Source organism: Nematocida parisii (genome assembly GCF_000250985.1).
Source record: "Nematocida parisii ERTm1 unplaced genomic scaffold supercont1.1, whole genome shotgun sequence".
Classification (NCBI taxonomy): domain Eukaryota; kingdom Fungi; phylum Microsporidia; genus Nematocida; species Nematocida parisii.
This window is the reverse complement of record NW_013524646.1, coordinates 717,519-743,241: the sequence shown is the minus strand read 5'-3', so window position 1 is coordinate 743,241 and position 25,723 is coordinate 717,519. Positions and strand designations below refer to the sequence as shown.

The 25,723-nt window shown below is 38.8% G+C and overlaps 17 protein-coding genes and 1 non-coding gene across 18 annotated transcripts; 8 read left to right on the top strand and 10 right to left on the bottom strand.

The window, feature by feature from the left end:
• Positions 1-183: 183 nt before the first annotated feature.
• Positions 184-682, top strand: NEPG_00517 (uncharacterized protein; the record flags this gene model as incomplete). Its single annotated transcript, XM_013202894.1, has 1 exon — positions 184-682. The coding sequence occupies one exon, from the start codon at positions 184-186 to the stop codon at positions 634-636; it is 453 nt and encodes a 150-aa protein (XP_013058348.1). The 3' UTR covers positions 637-682.
• A 125-nt stretch (positions 683-807) lies between these two features.
• On the bottom strand, positions 808-1,484 carry NEPG_00516 (uncharacterized protein; the record flags this gene model as incomplete). Its single annotated transcript, XM_013202893.1, has 1 exon — positions 808-1,484. The coding sequence occupies one exon, from the start codon at positions 1,482-1,484 to the stop codon at positions 864-866; it is 621 nt and encodes a 206-aa protein (XP_013058347.1). The 3' UTR covers positions 808-863.
• Positions 1,485-1,990: 506 nt separating this feature from the next.
• On the bottom strand, positions 1,991-6,586 carry NEPG_00515 (uncharacterized protein; the record flags this gene model as incomplete). Its single annotated transcript, XM_013202892.1, has 1 exon — positions 1,991-6,586. The coding sequence occupies one exon, from the start codon at positions 6,584-6,586 to the stop codon at positions 2,027-2,029; it is 4,560 nt and encodes a 1,519-aa protein (XP_013058346.1). The 3' UTR covers positions 1,991-2,026.
• Positions 6,587-8,022: 1,436 nt separating this feature from the next.
• NEPG_00514 (uncharacterized protein) lies at positions 8,023-8,828 on the top strand (the record flags this gene model as incomplete). The annotated part of the gene is made up of 1 exon (XM_013202891.1): positions 8,023-8,828. The coding sequence occupies one exon, from the start codon at positions 8,023-8,025 to the stop codon at positions 8,782-8,784; it is 762 nt and encodes a 253-aa protein (XP_013058345.1). The 3' UTR covers positions 8,785-8,828.
• A 195-nt stretch (positions 8,829-9,023) lies between these two features.
• NEPG_00513 (uncharacterized protein) lies at positions 9,024-9,907 on the bottom strand. The gene has a single exon (XM_013202890.1). The coding sequence runs from the start codon at positions 9,899-9,901 to the stop codon at positions 9,170-9,172; it is 732 nt and encodes a 243-aa protein (XP_013058344.1). The 5' UTR covers positions 9,902-9,907; the 3' UTR covers positions 9,024-9,169.
• Positions 9,908-9,984: 77 nt separating this feature from the next.
• Positions 9,985-10,767, top strand: NEPG_00512 (uncharacterized protein; the record flags this gene model as incomplete). Its single annotated transcript, XM_013202889.1, has 1 exon — positions 9,985-10,767. The coding sequence occupies one exon, from the start codon at positions 9,985-9,987 to the stop codon at positions 10,765-10,767; it is 783 nt and encodes a 260-aa protein (XP_013058343.1).
• Positions 10,768-11,003: 236 nt separating this feature from the next.
• On the bottom strand, positions 11,004-11,559 carry NEPG_00511 (uncharacterized protein; the record flags this gene model as incomplete). Its single annotated transcript, XM_013202888.1, has 1 exon — positions 11,004-11,559. One exon carries the CDS (start codon positions 11,557-11,559, stop codon positions 11,209-11,211), a length of 351 nt encoding a protein of 116 aa, XP_013058342.1. The 3' UTR covers positions 11,004-11,208.
• A 116-nt stretch (positions 11,560-11,675) lies between these two features.
• On the top strand, positions 11,676-12,548 carry NEPG_00510 (uncharacterized protein; the record flags this gene model as incomplete). Its single annotated transcript, XM_013202887.1, has 1 exon — positions 11,676-12,548. The coding sequence occupies one exon, from the start codon at positions 11,676-11,678 to the stop codon at positions 12,429-12,431; it is 756 nt and encodes a 251-aa protein (XP_013058341.1). The 3' UTR covers positions 12,432-12,548.
• Positions 12,549-13,061: 513 nt separating this feature from the next.
• On the bottom strand, positions 13,062-13,910 carry NEPG_00509 (uncharacterized protein; the record flags this gene model as incomplete). The annotated part of the gene is made up of 1 exon (XM_013202886.1): positions 13,062-13,910. One exon carries the CDS (start codon positions 13,908-13,910, stop codon positions 13,101-13,103), a length of 810 nt encoding a protein of 269 aa, XP_013058340.1. The 3' UTR covers positions 13,062-13,100.
• Positions 13,911-14,471: 561 nt separating this feature from the next.
• NEPG_00508 (uncharacterized protein) lies at positions 14,472-16,184 on the top strand. The gene has a single exon (XM_013202885.1). It carries the CDS (start codon positions 14,475-14,477, stop codon positions 15,858-15,860), a length of 1,386 nt encoding a protein of 461 aa, XP_013058339.1. The 5' UTR covers positions 14,472-14,474; the 3' UTR covers positions 15,861-16,184.
• Positions 16,178-16,892, bottom strand: NEPG_00507 (uncharacterized protein; the record flags this gene model as incomplete). Its single annotated transcript, XM_013202884.1, has 1 exon — positions 16,178-16,892. The coding sequence occupies one exon, from the start codon at positions 16,890-16,892 to the stop codon at positions 16,194-16,196; it is 699 nt and encodes a 232-aa protein (XP_013058338.1). The 3' UTR covers positions 16,178-16,193.
• Positions 16,893-16,974: 82 nt separating this feature from the next.
• NEPG_00506 (uncharacterized protein) lies at positions 16,975-19,295 on the top strand (the record flags this gene model as incomplete). Its single annotated transcript, XM_013202883.1, has 1 exon — positions 16,975-19,295. The coding sequence occupies one exon, from the start codon at positions 16,975-16,977 to the stop codon at positions 19,285-19,287; it is 2,313 nt and encodes a 770-aa protein (XP_013058337.1). The 3' UTR covers positions 19,288-19,295.
• A 492-nt stretch (positions 19,296-19,787) lies between these two features.
• Positions 19,788-20,897, bottom strand: NEPG_00505 (uncharacterized protein; the record flags this gene model as incomplete). The annotated part of the gene is made up of 1 exon (XM_013202882.1): positions 19,788-20,897. The coding sequence occupies one exon, from the start codon at positions 20,895-20,897 to the stop codon at positions 19,788-19,790; it is 1,110 nt and encodes a 369-aa protein (XP_013058336.1).
• A 2-nt stretch (positions 20,898-20,899) lies between these two features.
• On the bottom strand, positions 20,900-21,184 carry NEPG_00504 (uncharacterized protein; the record flags this gene model as incomplete). The annotated part of the gene is made up of 1 exon (XM_013202881.1): positions 20,900-21,184. The coding sequence occupies one exon, from the start codon at positions 21,182-21,184 to the stop codon at positions 20,900-20,902; it is 285 nt and encodes a 94-aa protein (XP_013058335.1).
• A 95-nt stretch (positions 21,185-21,279) lies between these two features.
• Positions 21,280-22,029, bottom strand: NEPG_00503 (uncharacterized protein; the record flags this gene model as incomplete). Its single annotated transcript, XM_013202880.1, has 1 exon — positions 21,280-22,029. One exon carries the CDS (start codon positions 22,027-22,029, stop codon positions 21,280-21,282), a length of 750 nt encoding a protein of 249 aa, XP_013058334.1.
• Positions 22,030-22,121: 92 nt separating this feature from the next.
• On the top strand, positions 22,122-22,193 carry NEPG_02686. Its single transcript has one exon. It is a non-coding gene; the product is annotated as a tRNA-Thr (tRNA).
• Positions 22,194-22,415: 222 nt separating this feature from the next.
• Positions 22,416-23,833, bottom strand: NEPG_00502 (aspartate-tRNA ligase; the record flags this gene model as incomplete). The annotated part of the gene is made up of 1 exon (XM_013202879.1): positions 22,416-23,833. The coding sequence occupies one exon, from the start codon at positions 23,831-23,833 to the stop codon at positions 22,433-22,435; it is 1,401 nt and encodes a 466-aa protein (XP_013058333.1). The 3' UTR covers positions 22,416-22,432.
• Positions 23,834-23,858: 25 nt separating this feature from the next.
• NEPG_00501 (uncharacterized protein) lies at positions 23,859-25,622 on the top strand (the record flags this gene model as incomplete). Its single annotated transcript, XM_013202878.1, has 1 exon — positions 23,859-25,622. One exon carries the CDS (start codon positions 23,859-23,861, stop codon positions 25,620-25,622), a length of 1,764 nt encoding a protein of 587 aa, XP_013058332.1.
• Positions 25,623-25,723: the final 101 nt, after the last annotated feature.

Sequence of the window (25,723 nt, the reverse complement as noted above, 5' to 3'; positions counted from 1 at the left end):
CCGTGCTATTACTGCTTCTGTATTAAGGTAGCAATTTTCTAAACCCGCCTGTACACTCTGCAGGCTCTCTTAATGCATGCGCAGTGCCCAGGTGGTACTTTATATTTGACTTTAATTGTCGGTTTTTATTTCTATTTTAAATTTCTTAAGTATAAGTAAAATTTAAATTTTATTCCCCCAGCAATGAGAAGCAGGGGATTCAGATCTAAGACAAGAAGTACATTCAAAAAGGACTACGATCAGTCCAAGAGACCACAGACAACCACTATCCTTAACCAATACAAGAGAGGAGACTATGTTGACATAAGCATAGACTCTGGAGTGCACAAGGGAATGCCCCACAGAACTTTCATAGGAAAGACAGGAAGAGTATACGCCGTATTCAAGACCTCTGTAGGAATTGCCATGACCAAGAAGAGTGGAAACAGTCTTATTATCAAGAAAGTAATTGCAAGAATTGAGCACGTTAGACCCAGCCAGTGCCAGAAAGAAAAGATTGCCAGGGACGAGTACAGAGCCAAGCACGGCGTTGCTCCCCCCAAGCCATTACCAGAAGGCGCAAGACCCGCATTCACTATTTCATTAGAATCAAACACTCCAGTTATGCTAAAGTCAAATTCACACTTTGCACGATAAATGGAAGGATTTTTTCATATGATAACTGATATTTATCAATTTACAATAAAGGACAATATTCCTACAAACTTTAGCATTGCTCTGTCTATTTATCTCTTCTGTTATATAATAATGCGGGACTCTTACTGGTAAGCGCTTGTTAATATGCAAACATTCTATTATTTATTCTATCTTTATTATGATGTTCTATTTAATTATACATCCCTGTGTGGTTGGGTGCTTTCGGGTTATTTACGGTATTTAAGGACTATAACAAGTGCAACAGTAGCAAGTGCTACAGTTCTTACTGAAAGTGAGCCCATCAATTCCTCTGCACCTTCACTTAGCATGCGGAGAACAATCTTACTTAGCTCCTGCTTGATTGGGTCCTGCGCCATGCACTTCTCCCACTCCTGGCACTGCTTTTCTACTGCAGGAACCCTGTCTTCTGGGTTACACCGATTTATCCTGTACTCCCTGGCACAGTCTGATATTCTTGTTTTCTGGTCCATGATAGATGTGTTCACCCGTACTTCTATGTCATTTTTTATCATAACCACTCCTTTTACTACTAATAGTATCATTAAACCTACAATAAACACATTTAGTATAAGGCTAAGATACGCCTGCAGTATTAAATTAATTTTAAGCAGCTTTTCATGGTGCATTGATGCTTGCGGCTGGGCATTCTGCGGCTTCTTTACAGGAAGAAACCTTTCATGGTCTATCATAGCGCTTGGTTTGAATATTTGATCATCTGCTTTTCTTTTCTTTGGATTGGAGAAGCTGAAGAACTCATAGGGATGTGATTTGCTTATTGGCCGTCTTGGTTCTCTTTCTCCCCAGTTTATATCTGCTGGAGTGCCCATTTATGAAAAAATTTGTGCCCACGTAATTAATTTTATTCTGTTCTAAATACGTTCGGTACTTCGGAGTATACTTGATTTTGTAGTGCTTAAGAGTATTTTATGATGATTGAGCCACTTTTCTCCTCTGATTTAAGTTTGTGCTTTAATAAGTTTGAATGAGTCAACAGAGGTACATTTACTTTTAATATCTTTAATAACTACTGCCTTTTTATGACATAATTCGAGATGCTTTATATTAACACTATTTGAAATATATTGTAAGAACTGTAAAGATTTCTATTGCTCTTTATTAATGTATGAATCAATAATAGAGCCCAGTGCTGTATGCGTCAAATATAAAATAAAACGGGCTGTAAAAAGCATATGCTCTAGTTATTTCTAGAAGCACTTTATATTCTAATACTTGAATGCATCTATAAAATCAATAAATATACCGATGGATGTATAATTGCTCTTATTCCATTGGCCATATAGTATAAAAATAATAGATGTTTTAATAGACTATGATTTATTTCTGTTTTTCTGCTTATGCCATGGTTAACTTATGCATGCATCCTGGCGAATCTTTCTCGGAACTGGGAAAGAGTGCCGGATACGAATGGCATGGCAATTGAGGTGGGGAAGTACTCAGTGTAGTACGCCACAAGCTGCATAAGGACGTCTTCTATGTTCTTAAGACGGCGCCATAGCTCTGTTTCTCCTACTCCATTCTCATTTATGATTTGCTTCACATTCTGATCAATAAAGTATTTTAGAATGTAACTGTTCTTCTTTGTGTATAAGTAAGGAAGAATAAAGAAGGACTGGGCTATGGGAGTGTAGTGCACGCTGTCTGGGATTAGCCTGGTCCAGGCTGCATCTTCTTCGTGCATATACTCTCTGCTAATTGCAATTGATTCTTTATAGTACGCCTCAAGCCGTGCAAATATACCTGGCTCCAGATCTGGAAGCGCTGGAAGAGATGATATTGATGGAAGTGGGTGTATCTCAAAGATATATGCAACCAAGTGGATAATGGACTTGTATATTTCTTCTTTGTCCTTCTCCTGCTTGCATATTTTATCCAGAATACCTTCATTCACTAACGACATAAGCACAAATGCCTCTGCACCATACGAAAGCGTATTCAGCGCCATATCACACAGGCCCGATGTATGCGAGAGCTTTTTAGTGAATGGTGCCTCTTTTTTGCCCTCTGTGCTGTGCAGTATTAAATCATTCTGCATGGTTTCAGAAGACAGGAACTGTTTTTTAATGAGATACCTATTCTGTGCATCCAGTATTTTCTGCGTAAAGTCCTTTGTGCTCAGCCCATTGATGGCTCTGAATGCTTCCTTGGGCAGAGATAGCGACATCAGTGGATAAGAAAGAATGCTTTCTACTGTAGAGCTCTTCACAGTGGGTCTTGCTGACTGCACTGCCAAAAGACTTGTGTACGGATAGGACCCTTTAATGCGCGGCAGATACGATGTAATAAGACTCCTTACCTTTTGTTTTGGTATACCAAAGAATACTACATTTCCCTGCGTGTCATACCCTCTTCTTCCTGCTCTTCCTGCCATCTGCTTGAAGCTCATTGAGTCCAGATACAGAGAGTCTCCTGCAAAGACAGCTGTTCGGCACGGCATGTTAATACCCAGAGCAAGAGTGTCTGTGGCAAACACAACTCGCAGCTGCTTCATTCGGAAGAGTATTTCTACCATGTTTCTGTATTTCTTTGGTATTCCGCTGTGGTGCACTCCAATTCCTCTGTACAGTGCCTGTATTAGCCTTGGATCAAGTCGGCCAGTTTTTCTAAGTGACTTTGCATACTCATCTAGCAGATATGCACCAGAAGAAGCTATAGTTGGATCAGTAAAGCAGAACCGTGGGTCCTTTGCATTCAAGTCTATGTTTCTTCCTGCCATTTCCTCTGCTACAATTGATTCGTTTATCCATGCATCTTTTCCTGTTGCAACATTTGCATCTCTTGACCTGCGCATCTCTTTTAGAACCTTTTCATTCTCCCTGATGTCTGCCTTAGTTAGCACTGGAGGCGCACACTTCTCAAAGTTTTCCAGTTCTTCTGATAGCCTAATCGCAAGCGCATTACAAACAGTTCTCTCCAGGTTGAACACGATGCACGGCAGTTTATTGGCTGCTTCCAGCTCTACAGTAAGATCAAGAATGTTGTCCAGAAGATAGTCAATGTTGTACAATAGGATATCTGGAGAAATCTCTGTGGGACTTAACTCCATGTTTGCCATTTTCTTAGCCAGATTTTCACCCTCGGCGCTGATTTGCTCCTCTTTAGGCGTGCTGCTTATTGTTTTTAATGGCTTATTTTGAAGCAGCCTAATTCCCGCGGCTGACCCTTTTTTTATATACCCACTTAGCTTCTCTTTCAAATCGCTCTCTATTTTTTGGAACCCTTCCTTAGCCTCTCGAATTAAAATTTCATATATTTTTATAACCTGCTCTGTGTCTAAAGTATTAGTTTTGATCATGTCTCTGAAGGTTTCAATTACATAATTTTCATATTTCTTTACATCGCCTTTCGTTATGCAGTTTGTTTTGAAGAATCGCTTTGGCCGGTATTCTTTAATGAGAGACCTCTGGTCTTTTCTAAGCACTGCAAAAATGGCATAGTATAGGTTTAGTAGCTCTTCTGGCAGGAAGTTCACATCATCACTAAACCCATCCTCTTTTATCACTCTGAATGAGTATGCAAAAAGAGAGTGTATTGGCGCAATAGACTGCTCTCCCGGGGCTCTGGTTGTTTTGTGGCAGGTTTCTAGTGTGTTTATCTTTTTTGGTACGAAGACATAGTTTTTGATTTCACAGTACCTCTCCTTGTGCTGTATCAAATGGCACCTGCGGTTTTTTCTACTTTCTATCTTCTCTACCCACCCATAAAACTCGTCTAGATTTCCTAATGTGGCACTCAGAAGAAGCAGTGAGCACGGACTGAAGTGTATGATCTTCTCCATACTCGCCCCCATGCGGCTGTCACTTATTTTGTGCACCTCGTCTATTACAATGTACTTTACTCTGTCTAGATATGGGTGCGCCTTCTTTGCCTGCTCTGGCGGCATGCTTAGAATCTTCTCCAGAACATTTGGCACTGTTATCAGAATCTGGCAGTTAAAGGGCGATATTTGGAAGTCGCTCATGCATATTCCCTGCAGAATATTGTTCTGCTTTATGTATGGCTTTGACCCAAATCTTGCATAGACATCTGCTGCTACTTGGTTAACAAGAGCCTTGGTCGGCGCAACAAAAATGACAATATTATCATTGCTTTCCCTAAGCACCTTTTCCATTGCATAGTAGCAGATAAAGGTTTTACCCGATGAGGTTGGGGCACATATTACTGCACTTTCGCTGTCATCCACAATCTTCAGAAGGTCTCTCTGCCACTCATCTGGCTCAAACAGAAGCCTTGGGTCTGGCTTTGAACCAAGCGTTCTCTTTAGCTTATCACCAGCTGCCCGCATAAGAAACGAAATATCGTAGTCATTTGGGTCTTTTGTGGTAGCAGGATCAAATACCAGACTGACTGGCTCGCCTCCATTGTATATCACCGTGCATGCACTGTCCCTCTTGTTTGTGTAACTAATCTGGTACCTTTCACACATTTCTAAAATAGTGGCACCAAAGCCCTGGTCAAGCATTGCCTGCAGCACATACTGCAGCTCCTCAATTGAGGCATCCTTGCTGTATTTCTCAATAAAAGTCGTGCAGTCCATGTACAAAGAAACTAGGTCTTTCTCACTTGGCCTCTTCTTTCTCTTCTCCAAGCTCCAGAGCTCGCTATAAAACTCAATCCGTAATAAAAACACCTTTCTGCATATAAAAGATGAGTGCGCTCTCACTAAAAAGGACTCCAAATGTCTTCTCTTCTCATACGTGGCAGAAAATGATTCGTACTTTGCCAAAAAACTGCGCAAAAAGGCAACATCCTTCTTCTTTGCCTCTAGCTCTTTTTGCTTCTTGTTTTTTTCTATGATCTCTAACTGCTTTTTTCCTATTTTTTCTTTTACCTCTTTCTTTTTTTTTGTCTTCTCACTCACCAACATAATAGGATTATGCAAATGCTTTCCTTCGTGCAGAGACTGTGCATTCTTTTTTAAGCTTTCAATATACATCTGCTCTGTTCTAAAACTCCTCTCCTGCTCTTCATTATAGAATCGCACTGAAGACATAGTTGTCGGAACAAATAGTCTCTCTTTTCCCACCTCTTCCAGCGCCTCGTTAATTATCTCTGCAGCTGAAACATCATTTGTATTTTCTTGTGCCGGCTGTAAAAGTCGCCCATCTATCACACTCTTGATGCTGCATACATTGCACTTCCTAATAACTTCTTCTATCTCAATTATCAGCTCTCTGTCCACAGGCTTTCTCTCTTTACTGTACTTCAATAGTGAATTAGGTCCCCGCACTACTTCTATATGCTCTGCATACTTTGCATCTCCTAAATGCTTCTTCATTAAACCCTCTACCTCAGAAACAGTGCTCTCTATAGATAAAAGCTCTACCTTCTTCGGTGTATATTCCCGGGAAACATACTTCTCTGCGCACAAATACATGGCAGGGCTAATAACAAACATAAATAGCCTAGGCGGTCTAAATGTTTCCTTGTCCAAAACCGCTGCATATAAAGAAAAGCCCAGCACAGTGTTTAAGAATACTAATGATTCACTGTCCTGATATCCCACTCCCAAACAGATGTGCTCTTTTTTTATGAAATTTTTAAACTCATGGTCGTACATTGAGTGGAACCATATGATCTTAAGAGCCCCGCCTTTCTCCAATGTGGCAGCAACCTCTCTCGTGCATATCTTTCTTTCTTCCGTATTATTGTCCTCCTCAAATAAAACCAAGTACGAGTCTTTAAACCCAGATGCAATAAGACTCTGTCCTATGGTATCTGCTATACTGCTTAGTAAGTTAAGAGGCAGTGTATCACTCTGAATGCTGTATACGTCTTCAATATACTTGTACAATGAATGCCCATTTATAATTATCTTTCCAATCCCTACAAATGACTCACTCACATCAATCATCTGAGATGGCATAGTTTTATACCACTCCTTGTATATTTTTTCCATTTCTTTTGTCATGGGTAAAATTATTATAAATACTTTATGTTGCGAGAAATTCAGTCTATTTACAATAATTAGTTTAATAAAAATTTATCTTGGTTTAATTTTCTAGCCATAAATATTTTTATTTTTATTTTAGTCCATTATATTCCAATAAGTACATTTTATACGACGATATAACCAGAGAAACAACAGTATTTTATATTTATATTCTAAAATTCTATAATAAAACTAGAATACCTTTGGCAAATAAACATATATTATCACGAGGGTTTTATACGTATTTATCTAGTTATGGATACAAATATATTTGAAAATATAACCCGAATTTCTGTTTAAGCTAGCACTTGTTTAGTCTATGTTTAGTTCTAATAGTAAGTGTAATCTATAAATTATTTATATATGTTAGATATATTAAGTTATACAGGATAGTTTGTTTTTGAGATTGTTATGTCTAGATACTGTGTGTTTGGTTTAATTTAATTTGCTTACTAGTTATTTGTATTATAATGTGTTTTTATACTTATTTGTCTGTGCGGTCTTTTTCTGTTCTTATTGTATATTGTTTAGTCTGTTTATTACAATAGAATGGCTAAGTATTTCTTTATGTTTTATTTTTAAAGTGTACATGTAAAAATAATTCAATACTATTTCTATACACGCATTCAGTTTTATAAAATAGTAAATTATGTAAAAACAACTATATAATTGTCTTAATTAACAGGAAAAACAACAATAGTCAGTGCATCACATACAAAAAGATAAATTTACTCTTTGTAATATAAAAACAATTAAACAATAAACAAACAAAGATATAAAATGAAATAATCACACATAATCGCAAGAGTAAAGATACTTAAACACTTTCTAGTTAGAATCTAACGAGTATACTACACAGACAAACAACAGACTCCTAGTAAATAACTAAATTTCTAAAACATTCTAATAAATAGCAATATGCTAATAAAATATATAAACTGCAGAGAATAAATAATTCAGATACAACAAAAAACCACAAAGGATTTAAGGATTTACATAGCATTATCTTACAGCAGGCGCATAGAAAAAGAGCTTATTTATTATGAAAATACTTAAAAATAATTTTATTAATTTTTACGAATAGTGAAGTATTATTATAAAGAAAATGGCTTAAATAACAGAAAAGAAATAATTATATATTCGTTAATTGAAAAGAGCTTGTGCCGAAAAATCAATAGCCAAATATAGTAAAACTAGACCAATTAATATAAATGGCTCATTTGATAGGGTAGGATTGACTTTATATTTAATTAATGTTTTTAGAGATGAGGATACAAAGTATCCAATTGTTGCATTACACCAATTTAATGCACAAATACATGCACTAGAACTTATTTTTATGCACAGTTATGACTGAACATATATTCTAGAAGAGAAGTTATAAATAGTAGGCTTCATTCTTTTTTTATTTATAGATGGCACAGAGGACAACACTATATGTCATGTATATGCCATACACACTTAAGGAATACAACGTGGGGCAGCTTCTAACAACCTGCAGAGTAAGCGAAAGAGAAGCAGATAAAGGAATGCGCGTGGCAGTGCTGGAAAACAAACCCATCAAAAATGAAGAGACTGCAGAACCATGCCAATACACTTCTAAGGTGCTTGATTTTTCCAAAAAAGTACCCGGATTCTTCAGAGCTATAGCTCCTTCTGGATCACTAACAATGAGCGAAATATCTTACAATGCCTTCCCTGTCTGTAAAACCACCTACACAAGTGGTGCTCTTTCAGAAAAAAAGTTTAAAGCAAGAATAGACACTCTTTTCTTTGAAGGGCACAAACCACCAGTAGATCCTTTCACAGACGGAATAGTTGCAGAAAGATGCGAAGTCCTTGATTTAGTGCACGGACAGCAAATAGCAGAGAATATAAACTTGGCTGAAATAAAAGATGAAAGTGGAAATCTTTTATTCCCTGCGGACTGGGAGAAGAGCCATACACCAGTTATGACCATCTTTAAGAGAGTGCACATAGACCTGAACATTCCTATTATAGGAAAGAGATATATCGAGGATATTGACAAGTTCATGCGAAAGATGTTCACACAAGGACACCAGGAGGTAATTAAATACTACAATGAATGGAAGAACATGACAATGGATGACGTGCGAAAAGAAGAGGAAAAGACGAAGGCCCATCTAGAAGAGAAGTATCCATCAAGTAAAAAATAGTTATTCCTCTTTAATGAGCGTGCTGGGAATTTCAATAAATTCGGCTATTTGATCAATATAAACTGTTCCATTGTCTCCTATTGTTATCTGATCTATTTTAAATATTTTCTTAAGAATGTAAAGAAACTCTTCACTCTCCATAAGAAAAGTCCTGCTTGTTGTTAAATAACAGTGAGGATCTTATTTTATTAGAAATAAAGCTTAAATAAATAAGAGAAAATAAAAATATATTTACCATAACCAGAAGCAAATAGGACTACCAAAATAAATTAGTACTGGGCTGGATAAAATAAGGACAAAATGCAGATTTATATCTTCATGCTCCTATTTAAGAACAGCGCAAATATATACAAAGAACACTGAGCAAAGCGGTATAACTGGAGACTTACTCCATGTTATACGGGGAAGTTCTAATATTGTAGAATGTATTTACACGGCGCTTTTCTAGTTTCCAGATCTCGGTTATAAGAAGGTATAGCTGATCTGGAGAGATTGATGCAGATGATATTCTATCAAGTATATTTCCTATGGATTGAATATTATTTGTGAACGCAGGAATGTTTTCATGTAAGTACAGAAGAACTTTGATGGGGGACTCACATACTGCAGAAATTACTTCTTTTGGTATTTCTTCTGTTTTATGGTAGAGTATTTTACCAATAATGTGAAAGAAAGAGACTTCGCTGCTTTCTGTTTCTAATAGAGCCTCGTGAATTTCTGGAGGGAGTTTTTGTGCCTGAAGAATTCGGTGCATTGTGGTTTTTTTCTGAGCAGATGGGCAGTGCTTGCGAATTGCCCGGATTGTAGGAGGAGATATTTTAACATGCACACACTTTTCTATCTTTCTGTAGAAATACGGATTCTCTGTTTCAAAAATAATACCTCTGTAATTGTGTGGTTTGATTCGCACGCCTTCTCCAACCCGAAGAAGATATATCAGAGACTTGCTTATTCTATAAGTCTTGTACTCCTCGATAGTGTCAATGTCTACCAGCTTGTACTTAGTGTTCTTTATAACTCGATGGATTAGTGCAGTTTTTCCACTGCCGCCCGGCCCCGATACAACGACTGCAGACATATCTAACTGTTGCAGTGCCAATTCTAATTTTTTGTCCATGGTGAACACTTATAAAATTAAATTTCTTAACAAAAAGATAAGGTTTGCAAATCATAAATAAATATCCCGCCACCTTATTTTACATGAATCGCGTAATAAAAGGAAGAATATCCACTCTCACAATTAGAAGAAACCCGCAGAGCCCAGAGACAATATTTGGGGCAATTATGAACGAAGAGGAGTGCATAAAGATAATAGACATGTCCAGAGTTGGCGCACTTCCCATGATAAAGTGCAGACTATCTGATGCAGAAAGAGATTCAATTAGACCTGGCAGTATATATGTATATGAAGAAGAGGAAAGTGGAATATCAAGATGGACAGATGGCAAGATTTGGTCCACATCAAAGATAAATGGAAGATGTCTTCTATACTACGAACTAATGGAGAGCTCATATGATTTGAGGCTAGAGGACCTCAGCTCTATGCACGGGCTTGAAAACATTCTCACACTGGGAAAAGAAATAGTCAGTGTAAGAAAAGGTGAGAAAAGAATACCAAAAAAGAATGGGCTAATAAAAATGACGACCTCACTAGTATATCAAAACAAAACATACCACATGCTTTCTTATTTCACAGAGAAATTTATTAAGGAGTACAAGCGTGCCCCCATTTGGAACCAAGTTGTAACGTGGCAAATACCAAGAAATTTGGTGCTGCGTATGAACTACAGAAGAAAAAGAAGCTATGCTAGCATAGACAAAAAAGACAGCCAGATTCAACCTATAAAGATAAAGGAAAGAGATGAAACCAGAGCAAGATCACTTCCTGAAACCAGAACATTTCAAATGGAGGATGTACTGGAGATTTCCGAAGAGTTCCTTGACAACTGCTATCTGAAGAAAAATGAGTTCTTTTCCTTCTAATTCTATAAATAGACTATGGCTATTTATAGTGTAAAATAATAAAAGACCATAACGGTGTGTCATGCTCTTTATTATATATTACCAGTCCAAACAAGATACGGCGCATATTTATTGTTGTTTAAGAAATATTCGGCCCCTAGGCATTTAATCAGTCTAATACATATCAAAGCGCTCCAAAATGCCAATATTAAATTTATAACAACCTAAAATCTAAGAAAATCCTAAATTGCCTCAATTCTAGGTATATTTATCTATTTATTTTATAAGCTCTATTTGTTCCACAATATGATTTAATAATTTTTCACGCCACACAATTAATATTTCTTTTTTAGACATTCAGCAGCCTAGGCTTCAATCTATCTATTATTTTCAGTATTTCTCTTTTTTGAAAGAAATCAGTTATACACGAAGCGAAACAACAGAGGTACACCGGTGGCAGGCCTATTGCTGTGTGTCTGGTATAACTTCTATATAGTGAGAACATGACATGCACTCAACTGGACCGATCTGCTGTGTGTAGTCATACATACTTCCACAGCGACATTTTACAGAGTTTGCATTGCTCAGCTCAACAATTAGATATGGAAGACTCTCCCAGTCAACGTACATTTTCTGTATGCGGGGGGTTGAGATAATCGTTGAGTACGCCTCGCTTATCCGGATAAACTCCGCGTCTGTGTTTCTCTTAGTAATATCTGGATGTGTTTTTCTCACACCAAGCACGTATGCTTTTTTTATTTCATCAGCAGTGCACTCTTTTGAAACACCAAGTACTCCATACGGACACTCCATACACGAAAAAATTACGCATTTATTTATTTACTATTGAGTTATTGCTAAGCACTGTGTAGAAACATCTGAAACATTGTAGCAAGCTAGAATATATAAGCAGACAGAACAAAAAGAGTATGAGAGTAGTTGGCGTTGTTATACTAATATTGGCTGCTGTAGTTCAGTGCTACCTGGAGCCAGAGATAACTGAAAACAGGCTACTGACAACAATTCCCTTTAAAACCTTTTTCTTTCTTAAAAGGCTATCTCCATATAACAGCAAGTTAGACAGACCATTGTCAATGGGGGCACAGAAGAGAATTGAGTCAGAGGAAAAGTTTTCTCCATTTCATTCAGTCCTTGTTATAAAGAAGCAGAGGCGATCTGATGAACCAATTCGCCGCCATGTGCCAATAACAGGCCCAGCAAGAACAGAGTCCGCAGAGTCCTTTATAAAGGACTTTTTGGTTTCACATCTGCAGCACATGAACAGCATTGAGCGTTCAAATCAATTCAATACAGAAAAGATATACAACGACATGTACAACAGAGGAAGCGATCAGGTGCACACATCTACCAAGAGAAACATCCACCGAGGAAAGGAAATAATTGGAGATGAAATAGATGCCATTATTGCGCATGCAGCAAAAGAATTTACACCAAACACTGAAGAAACTGAAAATGAAAATGCATCACTCGGCAAAACGCTTAGAAAAACAAAGAAGCGAGTTGGAAAGAAGATCAAGAGAGCAGAAGGAGTTATTGGAAAGAAAGTCAAGCTCAACTGGCTCACTATTCTTATTTTCATTATAATTGGTTTGATTTCTGGATTTGCAGGGTATTCACTGCGAGGAAGGACATCATCTGAACATTATGTTCCATTGGATAAATAGTTTGCATGCAAATTTATTTTATTTGTTTAATTAGTGAGCTAAAAAAGAGGTCTAAGTTATATGGTTATGCTTAGTGGGCAGTGCACAGGGGCACGCCGGGTAGATTCACATGGGTGATGAAAGCACTAAAAATAACAGATAAATAAAATCTATATTGAATATAGCCAAACATTTTTGTTTAAACTGCATTCATAATATTTTAAATTATTTATTTTCGCAGCTGTATTTTAAGCATAATCTGAAAATATTCCAAAATAAAGTAGAAAATAGAAAAGAATGCTTACTTAATATACAAAAACTAAAATTAACACAGAAAACAAATATTAAAATATATAAGGCATAAATAATATTTCATTTTAATAAATTCGGGTTATATTACAAAGCATTAATAACAATCCAAACAGATTGAACCACTCACGCATACACCGTGCATACTAACGAAAAACATTTGATAACCTATAGTTCTTTATATGTGCTTACAACCTAGCATAGTCTACGCCTATTATTTTATAAAGTAAAAGAATTCTGCTCTACCCCTATTAGAACACAAATCAAATGTTCATAAAAAATAGGAATGCCTAGAAAGTTAAATCAAATAAAATGCTAAGGATAAAATTAAAATTCTTTATTCTGAGGATATTTTATGTAATTCAAATTAAATCACAGCCACTACTTCTTCTTTGATGCTCGATTTGGGCAGCGTTTTACAATATGCCCTTTCTGTTCGCAATTAAAGCAAATAAGGTTCTTTGGGCGCCTGCGCTGGGCCTGTGCTGGCATGTGCCCAAGAGACTTTATCACATCAAGCAAACAGCTTATTATATCTTGCCATGGAAGTTGTTCCAGAGCAGCTATATCAAGAATGTATATGTGTTTTTCCATCATTTGTTTTCTTAGCTCAGTTGCTATTCGCATTTGTGTTTCTACGCTTTCTTCATTACTAGGAGGGCTGTTATCCACACTGGGGCTGCTCCCAGAGCTAATTTCAACAAGCCCATCCTGCATCTCCTCAGCTGTATTATTCACTACTACCTCTGTGCTCAATTCAGCAGAACACTTTTCTAAATTATTTATATCCAAAAATTCCCCATTCAACTCTTCTTGTTTTGCTGACTCCACAGAAGGCGTGCTGCTATTACTACTGCGCTCTGCTTTTTCTATTTCTATTATAGAAAGAGACATAAGATTATTCTCCTCTGAAACAGAAGAATGACTAGTTTCAAGCAGTGCTACTGCCTCTTCTTTCTCCAAAGCATGGGGTTTACTTGAATAATGCTCGGGTGCATCCTCTCTATTTAAAATTCTTTCTCTTAGCTCATCCTTAAAAGAGCACTCTTCTATTTTAAAATAAGTATCGCAGAGCGATCTAAGATACTTACCAGCAGAAGATGCAATTATCTGAATCTCCCAGTCTCGCACCTTTCTCTGAACCTCTCCGGCAATTCCTCCTATACTTTCTATTTTCTCCTGCACTCTCATTCTATTTCTTTATTTACATCAACAATCATTTAATTTTTACCTAGGAGAGGGTGTTTCAGAGTGAGTAATTTCTAATAAAAAGAATCTTATTACTGCAAGCGCACAACAAAATCTACCAAGGCATTTCAGAGAATGGCCCGAAATATAACCATTTTCTAATATAGCAATAGAACAATTTCAATTCTATCTTATACCATGGACAATTCGAAATAATATAAATAAATGCACATACAATGCAATTATTTTGTATTATTATATTGCAAAAATTAATAACACTAAAAATAAAATATGGCTCGTTATCCGTGCATATTAATCTCGCCATATCAATCTTGATTTCTCATTGCAATAGATATGATTTATAGTTTAAAATTATTTATTTTTATCATCGGCGATTAATTAACTGCTGGCTCTAAGAGCAATAAAAAGACCATTTTATTATTAAAGATGGAATAAACCAGCGCCAAATCAGAAACACATCGAATATGCATATAATTTCATTAGAGGAGAAAAAAGTGCATGTATTTATAGTAGAAGTATAAAAATTAAAAACTTTGGAGTGAACAAATGCACAAGCCATACGCTGAGTTTATAGAGAGAGACAGCAGTATGTCCCTGCAGAGAACAATTTACATGGCACTACAAAGTCTTACAGAAAAGGCCATTAAAGACGGGCTATTTAAAACAAGTAAGACTGATATAAGCATGCGAAGTATATACAACAAGCTATTTCCAAGTATACACAACTCATCTGACTTTATAGAAGCACACCGCCTGCGGCTGTATATCCAGGATGGAATGGAAAAGGAGGCTCTTGAGCAGCTGCGGAAGATAAAACACTTTGATGACAAGACGATCTTTTTTCTTCTAAACCAGTCATTTCTCACTGCAATGGTTAATAAAATGACTAGTGTGATTGAAGCATTCTTCTTAAAGGGATTTCCGCGGAGTGTTAATGCGCGTATTTTTGGAAGTAGGCATAACATTGCATTTCCCACATACTTTCTTCTTGCACTGGCAGTGCAGAATTTAGCTATTATTATGCTGTGTTTTAAGAGAACAATTGATTACCACGAGACATGGCATGGGCTGGGCCCTGTGCATCTGGCAGCTGTTAATTCTGACATTCGAGTGCTAGATATGGTTTTGACATATGGGGGGAGTCCAATGGAGTTTACAACAACACTGCAGTACTGCTTGCTTAATAACCTCTTTAAAAAGCAGGATATTGAGTTTAATGCGCCAGGAAGGCCCATTTATCCAGTTGATCTAGCAGCTGCATCAAATAACTGGGGGTGTTTTCTTCTGCTAATGAATCGATTCCCAAAGTGTGCTGTGTATTCACAACATCTGCTGCACATCTTAAACAGTCTTGAGATGATTATTAAGGCTATAAATATTGGTGCGCGTATAGAAATACCGCTGGCAGATAATTCAACAATTCTCCATACGAAAGTGTATCACAACAGGCCAGAGCTTGTTTCCTTTTACATAGCGCTGAACCTTCCTATAAATGCAGTAAACAATGCAGGTGCAACCCCGCTGAACCTTGCTCTGGAGCTAGGGTATAAAGAGGTAGCGTGGGTTCTTCTGATGAACGGGGCAAAGTTATGCGAGGAAACAAAAGGCCATCCATTTATAGAGGAGGTAGAGAAAGGATGGGCACCGCCCTATTCACTCCAGGAAAAGATTGAGTACTGCAAGCACGCAGCTGCGCATGTAGAAATGATTGAGTACAAGCTTAAAAGTAGATTTTCCATTCGCAGGATACTTACCCGAGAAAAGAGCACATTAGAAGAATCTTTGAGCAGGCTAAATCTTAAAATTCAAAGAGTTGAAGAAAGCGCAAGAAGCGCATTTAAGCAGCTGCCAAAAGAAGAACTGTATGAGAAGTTTGCGCAGGTTGTTTCCAAAAATAACACAAAGCCACCCGCCGATGGGTTCAAGTTCTAGCATAAGAAAGACTTGAAGTATCTGAATTCTGTTCCAAAACACCCATAAATACATGGAATGTATCTGCCTGGACAACAAGCACTCAACAATAGTCAGAATATTCGGGTTATATGTATTTAAGCATATTATATGCATATATTTAGATCAAATACACTAATACTAGTAACGTAAAGAAAATAGCCTGCATAGCACATAGAGTATTGCTGGCAATTTAGTGCTTTTGTTTTTCAGCATGGAGCCACATAGGAATAACACACGCAGCTTTTCTATTGTATATCAGTAAAGTATGTGCAACCACACAATTATTAAAAGACGCATTCCACATAAGTTTATTTAATCCAACAGTGCTAACGTTTTTTTGTCTTCTGTGCTGTAGAACAGCTTTCCAGCCCTTATTAGATATTGCAGCCCGCTGTCTATCTCCGCGCTAGAGTATACTTTAGATGATGTGAGAGAGCTTACTACGATATTTATGGGCAGGCCAGTTTCTCCTTGGTTATTAGAGAAGAATGAAAGAATGTCAAGATGTATCTTTTTAAAATTACCCAGATGCACTTCTTCCCTCTGGCTTGCTGCAGGTGCATTTTCTGAAATAATGGAGGGGGCCAATAAGTCCTTTTGAGAAGCCCTGGGCGCATCAATTATGCGCATGAGGAGATGGTACATCACACTGTTTCCATCGGTGATTGGTGTGGTAATGGTGCAGTTTATCGATATATTTTGCTCGTGCTTGCTTAAACTTCCTACTATTCGGATGTACGCCCCCTTTTTTATGTGCGAAGAGTCTTTCTCATCCCACAGGAGACAGGAAATTGATCCGGTTCCATCAGAAAGAGTAAACTTCTTTCCCCCGTGCACAGAGTCATTTTCAAATGTTATCCATCCCATTAATTCCACTAGGCTTACTCCCTGCCCTCGGAACTGTGTGTTCTGTTTTGATTCTTCGTCAAATTCCACCTGGTTTACGTGCTTTATAGACATCCGCCTTATAAATTGCGAGCCTCTGGCCTCGCTTATTGGAAGTGAACTCATTCAAGGAAAAAAGAGAATTTTTGCTCAAAAGTACCACAGCAGCATAATCTTAATTACAACTGAAAATTTTTTAGACAGTTTAATGTTCGAGTACAAGCGGCCTATTTCCTCCATTTTGGATGGACCCAGATTTACAATTGCTAAAATAGGGAATACTTACTGTGTAGTAGCTGCAGTAAACAATTTTTACACGATGTATGGAGCGGAGAAGCTCAATACAATTGGAATGTGCAAGGAGGGAGAAACGATTAAAGACATCTGCACACTAGATAGATATGTGGCTACAGCCACTGGCACAACCATTAACATATATAACAATGGCGTGCAGATCCAAGAAATTGAGGTAGGGAGTGCAATAAAGTCATTCTTCCCATGCGATGAGTATATAGTGGCAGTACTGAATGATTCAGTTGTGAGAATCTATCTGAATGAGATTGAAGAGATTGAGAAGAAGCAGCTGGAGTATACAATAACAAAACTAAACAATATTCCAATGCACTTTGAAAGTGTGCACCAGCTTACTTTAAAGAATAAAGTTCTTGTGGTAGCACAGGGAAAGATGTGCATATACTCAGTAGATAAAGATAAAGCCATCTACACTTTAAAATGCACTGAGATTGGTAGTCCAGTTGTTGATGTATCCTGCTCTATTTCAGCAGAGATTATAGCCGTGTGCACAGCAAGCGATGTATTGGTTCTGCAGCTTAAAAAAGACATTCTTCTACAGAAGTTCTCGTTTGAGTCGATTCAGTCGCTAGACTTTAGAAGAAGCGGCCAGTGCAAGGATCTAGCAGTGCTTACAGAAAAGGAAGTGATTATTCTGTGCCTAGAGCAAGGATTTGTTAAGAGCAGGCATGCACTTAAGGACAAATTACCAGATGCAGCAGGAGAAGAGCATATGCGAACTGCAAGGTATATAGGAAGTGAAGGATATTTAGTCATATCACAGAGGAATGAACTCCAGATACTTGATTGCCACAAAGAAAAAATACTCCCGCTGAAAAGGCGTGCTGGTGTGGTATTTGGCAGCAAGCAGTGCATGGGGTTTCTTAAAGACACTTTAGTGATTTCTACAAACAGCAGAGTGTACACGCTTTCTCTGAGAAAGGATGAGCAGCTAAAAGAAATTTCTAAAATGTGCGGGGACGGGCAGCCAGTATCCCTCTCCATTGCAAGAGACAACATTCTTGCCTGTTATACAAAGGGGATCTACGCTCTAAAAGAAACAGTTGGTGGAATAGCCCAAGTCAAAGGAAAGCTAGGATATTCTACTCCAAAGGATTATATTGAGTGTGCTATTTCATTCTGTGGGAACAGTTTTGCTTTGGTAATAAAGAGTGGAGATGCGTCTGTAAAGATTCTTATCGCATCAAGGGCGTCGGGATTTATTCTGGGCGAAATAGAGGAAAGGCCATATTTAGCCATCTCTCTCAACAATATTAAGAAGACCCTCACAGTTCTTCACAGAACAGAAATTCTGGTATATTCATACAATGGTGAAGTTCTTTCTAAAGCACCAATTAATGGATCTCTAGGCCTGCAAGAAAAAAGCAGCGCCCAGGCAGAAGAGACAGATGCGATTGCCAGGATCGTAGAGACCCGAGCATACAAGTACTTTGTCATCTCTACACAAACCCATGTCTATATTATTAGTCCGAGCGGTGACATAATTAAGTCAGTTGAAAAGAAGGAGGGGGCGCCTGTGCAGATGAGAGTGACTGAAGACCTTAGCTGGCTACTTCTTCTATCATCCACAGACGGTGGATCTGTGCTGGAGGTAATTGATATTCAGTCAGCATGTATTCTTTCCACAACACTCTTTTCATATACTCCAAGAGACTTCCTTATTACAAATGATAAGAACCAACTGGTTGTCACCACTGATAAACAGGTTCTTCTGTTCACAAACACATATAAGATACAGGCAGCAGAAACAGAGTATAGCAAAGCAATCTCCGAGGGAATATGTTTTAGCCCAGCACACAAGTCTAGAATACGCCTAATGCTGATGTATGACACGCTTGGAGAAAAAATAGATGAGGAGGAAGTAATGGCACCATACACAATGCAGAAGGAGAACACAAGAAACCCTCTATTTAACATATCAAATACCAAGGAGATCATGGATGCCATACTGGATGGAAACCACCCTATATCCTCTATAATCACATACATTAAAGAGGTGGAAGACCCAACTTCTCTGATTATTGACCTAGTGTCATCTCTTGAGACAAAGTACGATATTTCAGACGCCCTCATCAATCGAGTGATTCACTACAGAAGAACAGACTTGGACATGGAAAGGCTGAGTGGCCCTCTAAAGATAAGAGAAAACATTTCAGAACGGCTTATTACAAACTATCTCTCTGTTCTTTCCCTAATACGCCCTATCTAATTTTAATAAAGATAAAATATATTTAAGCCTTATATGCCAAGTCTATTATTCTAATAAATACGCCAGTAATGGGCAGGCTATTTTTAAAATATTTATATATTAGAAAATAAAAAAAGCCACTATTTCACATGTAAAGAGGTTCTTCATATAAAAACGCACTCACTCGCCTGATTTATAAATAAAGTATAAATATTTGAGTGAGTATCTTTTAATCTACAGAAATTCTTTATAATATAGGTATAGCACAAACATATCTTTTTGGTTTAGCCCATTACATAGTAGAAGGGGAGTGTGCACAGCTTGCATGGTATTTTCGAAATAGTAATGAGCTGCATTATTATAGGACAATTAGTGAGATGCATGTACTAATCATATAAAAGAGAAGCAATAGAAAAATATTTGTACGTATGTAAACGCGTATAACTCAAAAACCATAGCTTGAAGCAATTTATTTTATCACCAAGCTCTTGCTGAAGGAATAATAGACAGCATTTCTAAGCTTATTCCTGTATCTGGAAACCATCAATAAAACTAATGTTTTTTTCGGTTGTGTAGATAAAAGAGTTGTACTTGTCGCTCTTAAAAACAATCTGACCATCTCCTGTTACCTTTCGGAAGATTCTTCTTGACTTGTTTATAGCAAGAATGCACTTTTCTGTTTCAGTGTAGTTAAGTTGCTCACCGATCAGTGGAGACTTCATAATTGAAATGATTCTGTTGTCCTGCAGAAGGATCCCTGCTGCCCACGTATCAATGCATCCAGTATAAACATAGAACGCCTTTCCTGGGATGGGCTTTTTAAATATCCTCTCTCTCTTTGTATGCTTATAGTATAAGACTATTCTTTTAAGCGTTTCTGAAGGGTCATTCTTTACCACAATACCTGAAGGAATCTTTTTAAGCACGGGAAGACTGCATGTGAGTATAGGCTTGGTAGACGGGAATGGTATGACTGATGAAGCAGCTATTGGCTTTGAGCAGTCAATAAACTTTAGCTTCTGCTCTATCTGCCTGTTCTCTTCCTCCTCTGCCCGATCATTGCGCATGGGGAACATTCCGAAGTTTGACTGCTCCTTAACATATATTACTCCTGTAAACTTGTCGGTTATGCCGTACTTCGCAATCATCCTCTGCCTAAACAGGAAAACCTCCATAATGATCTTCTCCACAGAGCAGGCTTTGTCTATTCTGCTGGCCAAGTGAATCTTAATAGAGCTGGAAAGACCCTTCCAAAAGTACTTCTGGATGAGTATATTCTGCTCCTCTAATGAAAGCATAACAGACACAGAATATGAACGAACCAGCAGAGAAAGCTCTTCTTTGTACACCTCCAGTGAAATAAACTCGCCCGAGGTGATTGATTTAAGCCTTCTCTTAAGCCTGGAAACATTCTTTTGTGTGTACACCCTGTCATATATCTTGCGAACAGAGTCCCTTAATGGCTGCCCGAATGGATCGCCTACAATATCCCTAATTATATCATCAGACACAGAGCACTTGAAGAACACCTTGGCGTCGTGCTCTGTCCACCTATGCTCAACTATTTGTGCCCTAAAGAACTCAACCCAGAAAAAGGTATTTCTCGTGTCTAATACGTCCAGAACCGGCATGGTTATATTACGAATTGACACGTGTCTTTTAATAACATATATAGGTCCATCAATAGGGAATATTTTTTTTCCAACTCTATGCTAGAAAGAAGGGTCCTTTCTAGTACGGGAAGGCCATGGCTGTCAACCCCCATAGTGTCGCTTCTGTTTTTGATGCAGCAAATAATATTCGGTCTGTCCTGCTCTATTTCCTGTAACTTACTTCTTATTTTATTTTCTTTTATCTTATAATTATTAATCATATTTAAATCTGCACGATTCTCTCTTGTATATATATGCACAGACATTCCCTTTTAGGCACTGCCTTAACAGGAAAAAGTTCCCGGCAATTATAAAGTGCAATAAAAAAAGCGGTAACCGGGGCACCTACAACAATAAAGACTCACAAAGCATCTAAATTTACATTAAACCTCCTCAGCAAAGCACTCGACCCAGACGAAGACCTGGCACGCATTAAAATGCACTCGCGGAACCTGAAAAAGGCATCCTGCGATGCGCATAGGTTCTTTCTTATAATTGAAAATAGGAACCCATCCAGCACAAGGAGGTTTTCTTCTGAAAGATCATCCAGGCCAAAAAGCGTGCAGTATCTGGTGCACTCCCGCTCTATTATGGACACAAGCTCCTCAGGTACAATGGTTAGGGCCTTGCCATCCATACTCTGCATTCGCCGGGAAAAGTACCGCATTTTTATTCCTACCGCCTTTCTTATAGGCACACGGCCAAGCAGCACAATAAATAGGCTGCTGTGCATTGTATCAGTGCACTGTGCCATATACTCTACATATATGTACATCTGCTGGATTAGAAGGTTCTCCACCTCCTCCCGGACCATCTGAACGCGCACTGCGTTGCTTGAAGAAAGGAAGGAAAGCGCATCCAGCTGCTTAAATAGAGAGGTAAACAGAAGGAAGATGTGTGTTTTCTCCAACTGTGCTTTTTCTATTTCTTCTATAAGAGTGGCATACTCCTTCTCTGCACGCCTAATATGCTGAGCACTTTCCTGATATGGGCTGTTTAGAATGTTCTGAAAGTGTACAAACCCATTAAGTGTGTGTGACTGTCTCTCTGTTTTTATTTCTACCCGCTTTCTTGGCAGAAGAAGCCTTTTCATCTTTACGAACATATCCATCCTGAAACACCCACGGCCCGAAATATAACTGGAAACTCTAGCCAATTAGCATTTAGATGCGCCTAGAGGGCCTGCCAGGCCATTTGGTGTAAGCCTCTTTGGTTTAGTGGTATAACGTCAGTCTTGTAAACTGAAGGTCGGCGGTTCGATTCTGTCAAGAGGCTTTCTTTTTCCTTCTATTTTGGTATACCCCTGCTGTTAACGTATTTTCCCGCCTTATATATTATTTGGCGGGCACATGCTGCGCGGCAACTGTCTCTGCACGCACGCCGCCAAATATTAGCACTGGCTATGAATGACTCTGTAAAGAAATAACTAATAAGAAGCAAAATAACTTCTAATTTTTGCTAAAATAAAAGTATACTAGGCATGTAATAAGAAGTGTCCTTTAGATTTATTCAGATTATGGCTGCAGCCTTCTTGGGTCTCTGGGGAACATTGAGCACTTATGTATATCTGTGCACCCTGTGAGCAGCTTTACAACTCTCTCCAGGCCTATTCCACACCCGCCGTGCCTTGGTGCTCCAAATTCAAATGCATCTATATAATCCTTCACACTCTCTGGCTTCATTCCCTTGGCAAGCACTCTCTCTTTGAGTGTCTCTGGGATGTTTATTCTTTCAGCGCCTGATGTGATCTCTTCACCCTTTAGAATAAAGTCAAAGGATTGGGTGTACCTGCTGTCAGAGGGAAGAAGGCTGGTGTAGAATGGACGGGCAGACTCTGGGTACTCTATCATGGCAAACAGGTCACTGCCATACCTCTTTCTGACCTCTTGTCCCAGGATCTTTTCATCCTCTGTTCCTATGTCCTCAGTGTATGATGCCTCCCTTCCTATGCTTCGCAGTATGTCTATTCCCTCCTTGAATGTAATTATCACTGGGGCTTCAGCAATGACTGTCTGATTGTCTGCTGCTGTAATGTCTTTAATAGTAGAAAGCTCCTTCTGGTTTCTCTCCTGCACTCCATCAGAAACATACTTAATCATTCCGTATATGAACCTTACCAAATCTATATATGTTTTATTTTTCAACTCCATCTCTATATCCACTCCTGTGAATTCTGTTAAGTGCCTGCCTGTGTTAGAGTTCTCTGCCCTAAAGCATGGGGCTATCTCAAAGACCCTTTCAAGGCCCCCAATAATCGCCATCTGCTTGTACAGCTGCGGTGACTGTGCAAGTGTTGCTGGCTGGCCAAAATAGCTCACTGGAAACACTTCACACCCGCCCTCTGAGGAACCCTTTAGAATCTTTGGGGTCTTTATCTCAATGAACAGATTCTTCTCTAAGTACGCTCGGAATAGACTAAGAATAGAGGAGTATGCTCGGAATATACTCTGTGTCTCCATGGATCGTAGGTCAATGTATCTAGCATCCAGCCTCTTTGACTGGTTTACAACTGGCAGCTGCGGGTCCTTTTCCCTCTCACTGTGCAGCCAGTCAAGATCTTTCAGCTGGAATGGAAGATCCTTTGAAACAGAGAGGACTGAAACCGCATCCACCTGCACCTCAAGATGCTTTACTGTGCATGAGTGAACAGGGGTCTTTGTATTGACTATCTTGCCCTGCACACACACGTATGACTCGGGGGAGTACTTCTCGCTCTCTCCTGGAACAACGCTTCCTACACACTGTATTGTGTCCAGTCCCTGCCTCAGCACTATAAAAACCTTCTTCTTTCCAGCCATCCTTACATTCTTGATAAATCCGTATAATGAGGCGGCCATTGGCTCCTCTACAGCAGAAATCACACTTATCTCTCTAATCTCTTTCTGAGCGTAGTCTTGCATTTCTTCTACTTTCATCTTCTAAAATTTTGTTTAATTTGAAATGAATAAGGGATACAATGGATTTGTATTTACAACAGAGAATGACACACTTCCTCGTAAGGAAAAACGGACTTCTGCCAAGACCGCTGCAGCCCCAAAGGGGGTAAGTAAAGCCAAGTCCAAACAGATTGGATTTACATTTACATTCAATGACGAAGAGCCAGCGCTAAATAAGAAGAATATTTCTTCCTCTGCTCCAAGAAGCACAGAAGCCAAAAGAAAAATATTAAAAGACGCACCCAAAATAAAACCAGGCCAAAAGAAATTTATATTCGCATTTGAGGTAGATAAACCCGAGAAAGAGAGAACAGCCGCCCCTTCTGTAGATTCTAGTACATCGGTTCCAGTAAAACCTAAACCCAAAAGAGGCAAAACGCCTGCTACCAAGTCTAGTGGTGTTGAATCGCATGAGGCTGGGCCTATCGTAGAAGCCACTTCTGAAGATGCACTCCCTGCTGAGAAACCTCTTGTAAATATCTCGGCTGCATCTTCTGGAGGAAGAAAAGGCAGAAGTTCTGCTGCTAAAGGAAGAGCAGGAAAGAGTAGAAATACTGCTGCGCCAGTAGAAATAAGCCCGCTACAAAGTATTTCCAGCCAGGACAAGGATGTATTAGATCTGCGAGAGAAAGAGCCACCTGTGGACATGCCAGAAAATGTATCAGAGAAATCTGCTTCTATAGGCCAGCCAGGCACAGAGCACAGTCCTGCAGAAAAAAGAACCGTGGCTGGTCTTAATGAAATGAATATTACACCTTCTGTCATTAGATCTATAGATATAGACACTGCAGCAAATATGCAGAACACGCCAGTGCATAAATCTGTGCTAGATACCCATAAAAGAGCGCTCTACACACCACACAATATGGCCATTAATTCTGGGCATTCTTCTAAAGAGACAGTGCTCTCTGCTCGCACAGAGCCGTTAAGCGAGGGTGTGCACAATTTGAGTGAGCACTCTTCTGGTGTAATTAGAAAAAGAATGAGTATATGCCCTGGTGATTTTATGTCTCCTGTTAAGATACGAAGACTTTCTCTGGATGTCTTTGATAAGAAGAAGTGCTCTGTGTTCCAAACCCGTAGGGAAAGTTTGTTTGGATACGACCAGATATACGGAGGAGGGGTATCACCAGATGACTTCTACAGGCACTCAAATGCATCACAGCCTGCAAAGACTAGAATAAAGCAGATACTTCTATGGATTGCCAAGTACATCTCAAATGGGCATGTAAAAATAGACGGCCTTTCAGAAGAGAATACACAGAAAATATGCACAATGTATATGCGGAAAATAAATGAGCTGGTACTGCTGCCGGAGCACAAGAAGCCAAAGGAAGACTCCCACATAGTTGAGAATGCCAAGAATATGGTGGTCTCCCTGCAAGAAGCCACTGCTAGGCACAGCAGTGAAATACAGAAGTGGCAGGAGGCATACCATGCTGTTCGAAACTCTTATACGCTAAGTATCCCTCTTTTGTTCTCTGAGGAAAATACTCGCCGTATGTCTTTACACAGACAGAGTTTTAATGGTCTTGTGTCATTTGATGCTACCTTTATCGATAATACACCCTCTGATATAAAGCGCATTATCTCAAGAAATCTAGAGGTCATGCACAGCTCTTTGAACTCCACTAGGTATTTTATGTTTCTTTCTCTGGAGTATGCAAAGAAAGTGTCCGGCTCCCTGCTTGAGGCCTCCCACCCGCTTGATAAGCCTCGAACAAATGCGCTCTTGCATGTGCTTTGCAGAATATCCCGCAAGTCATAAGTATAATAAAGTTGTTTCTATTATATTCGGCACTAGCAGTGCCAAGGTCTAATTTTGTGGTATTCTATTTTTTATGGGGGATAATTAAGAAATTCTATTTT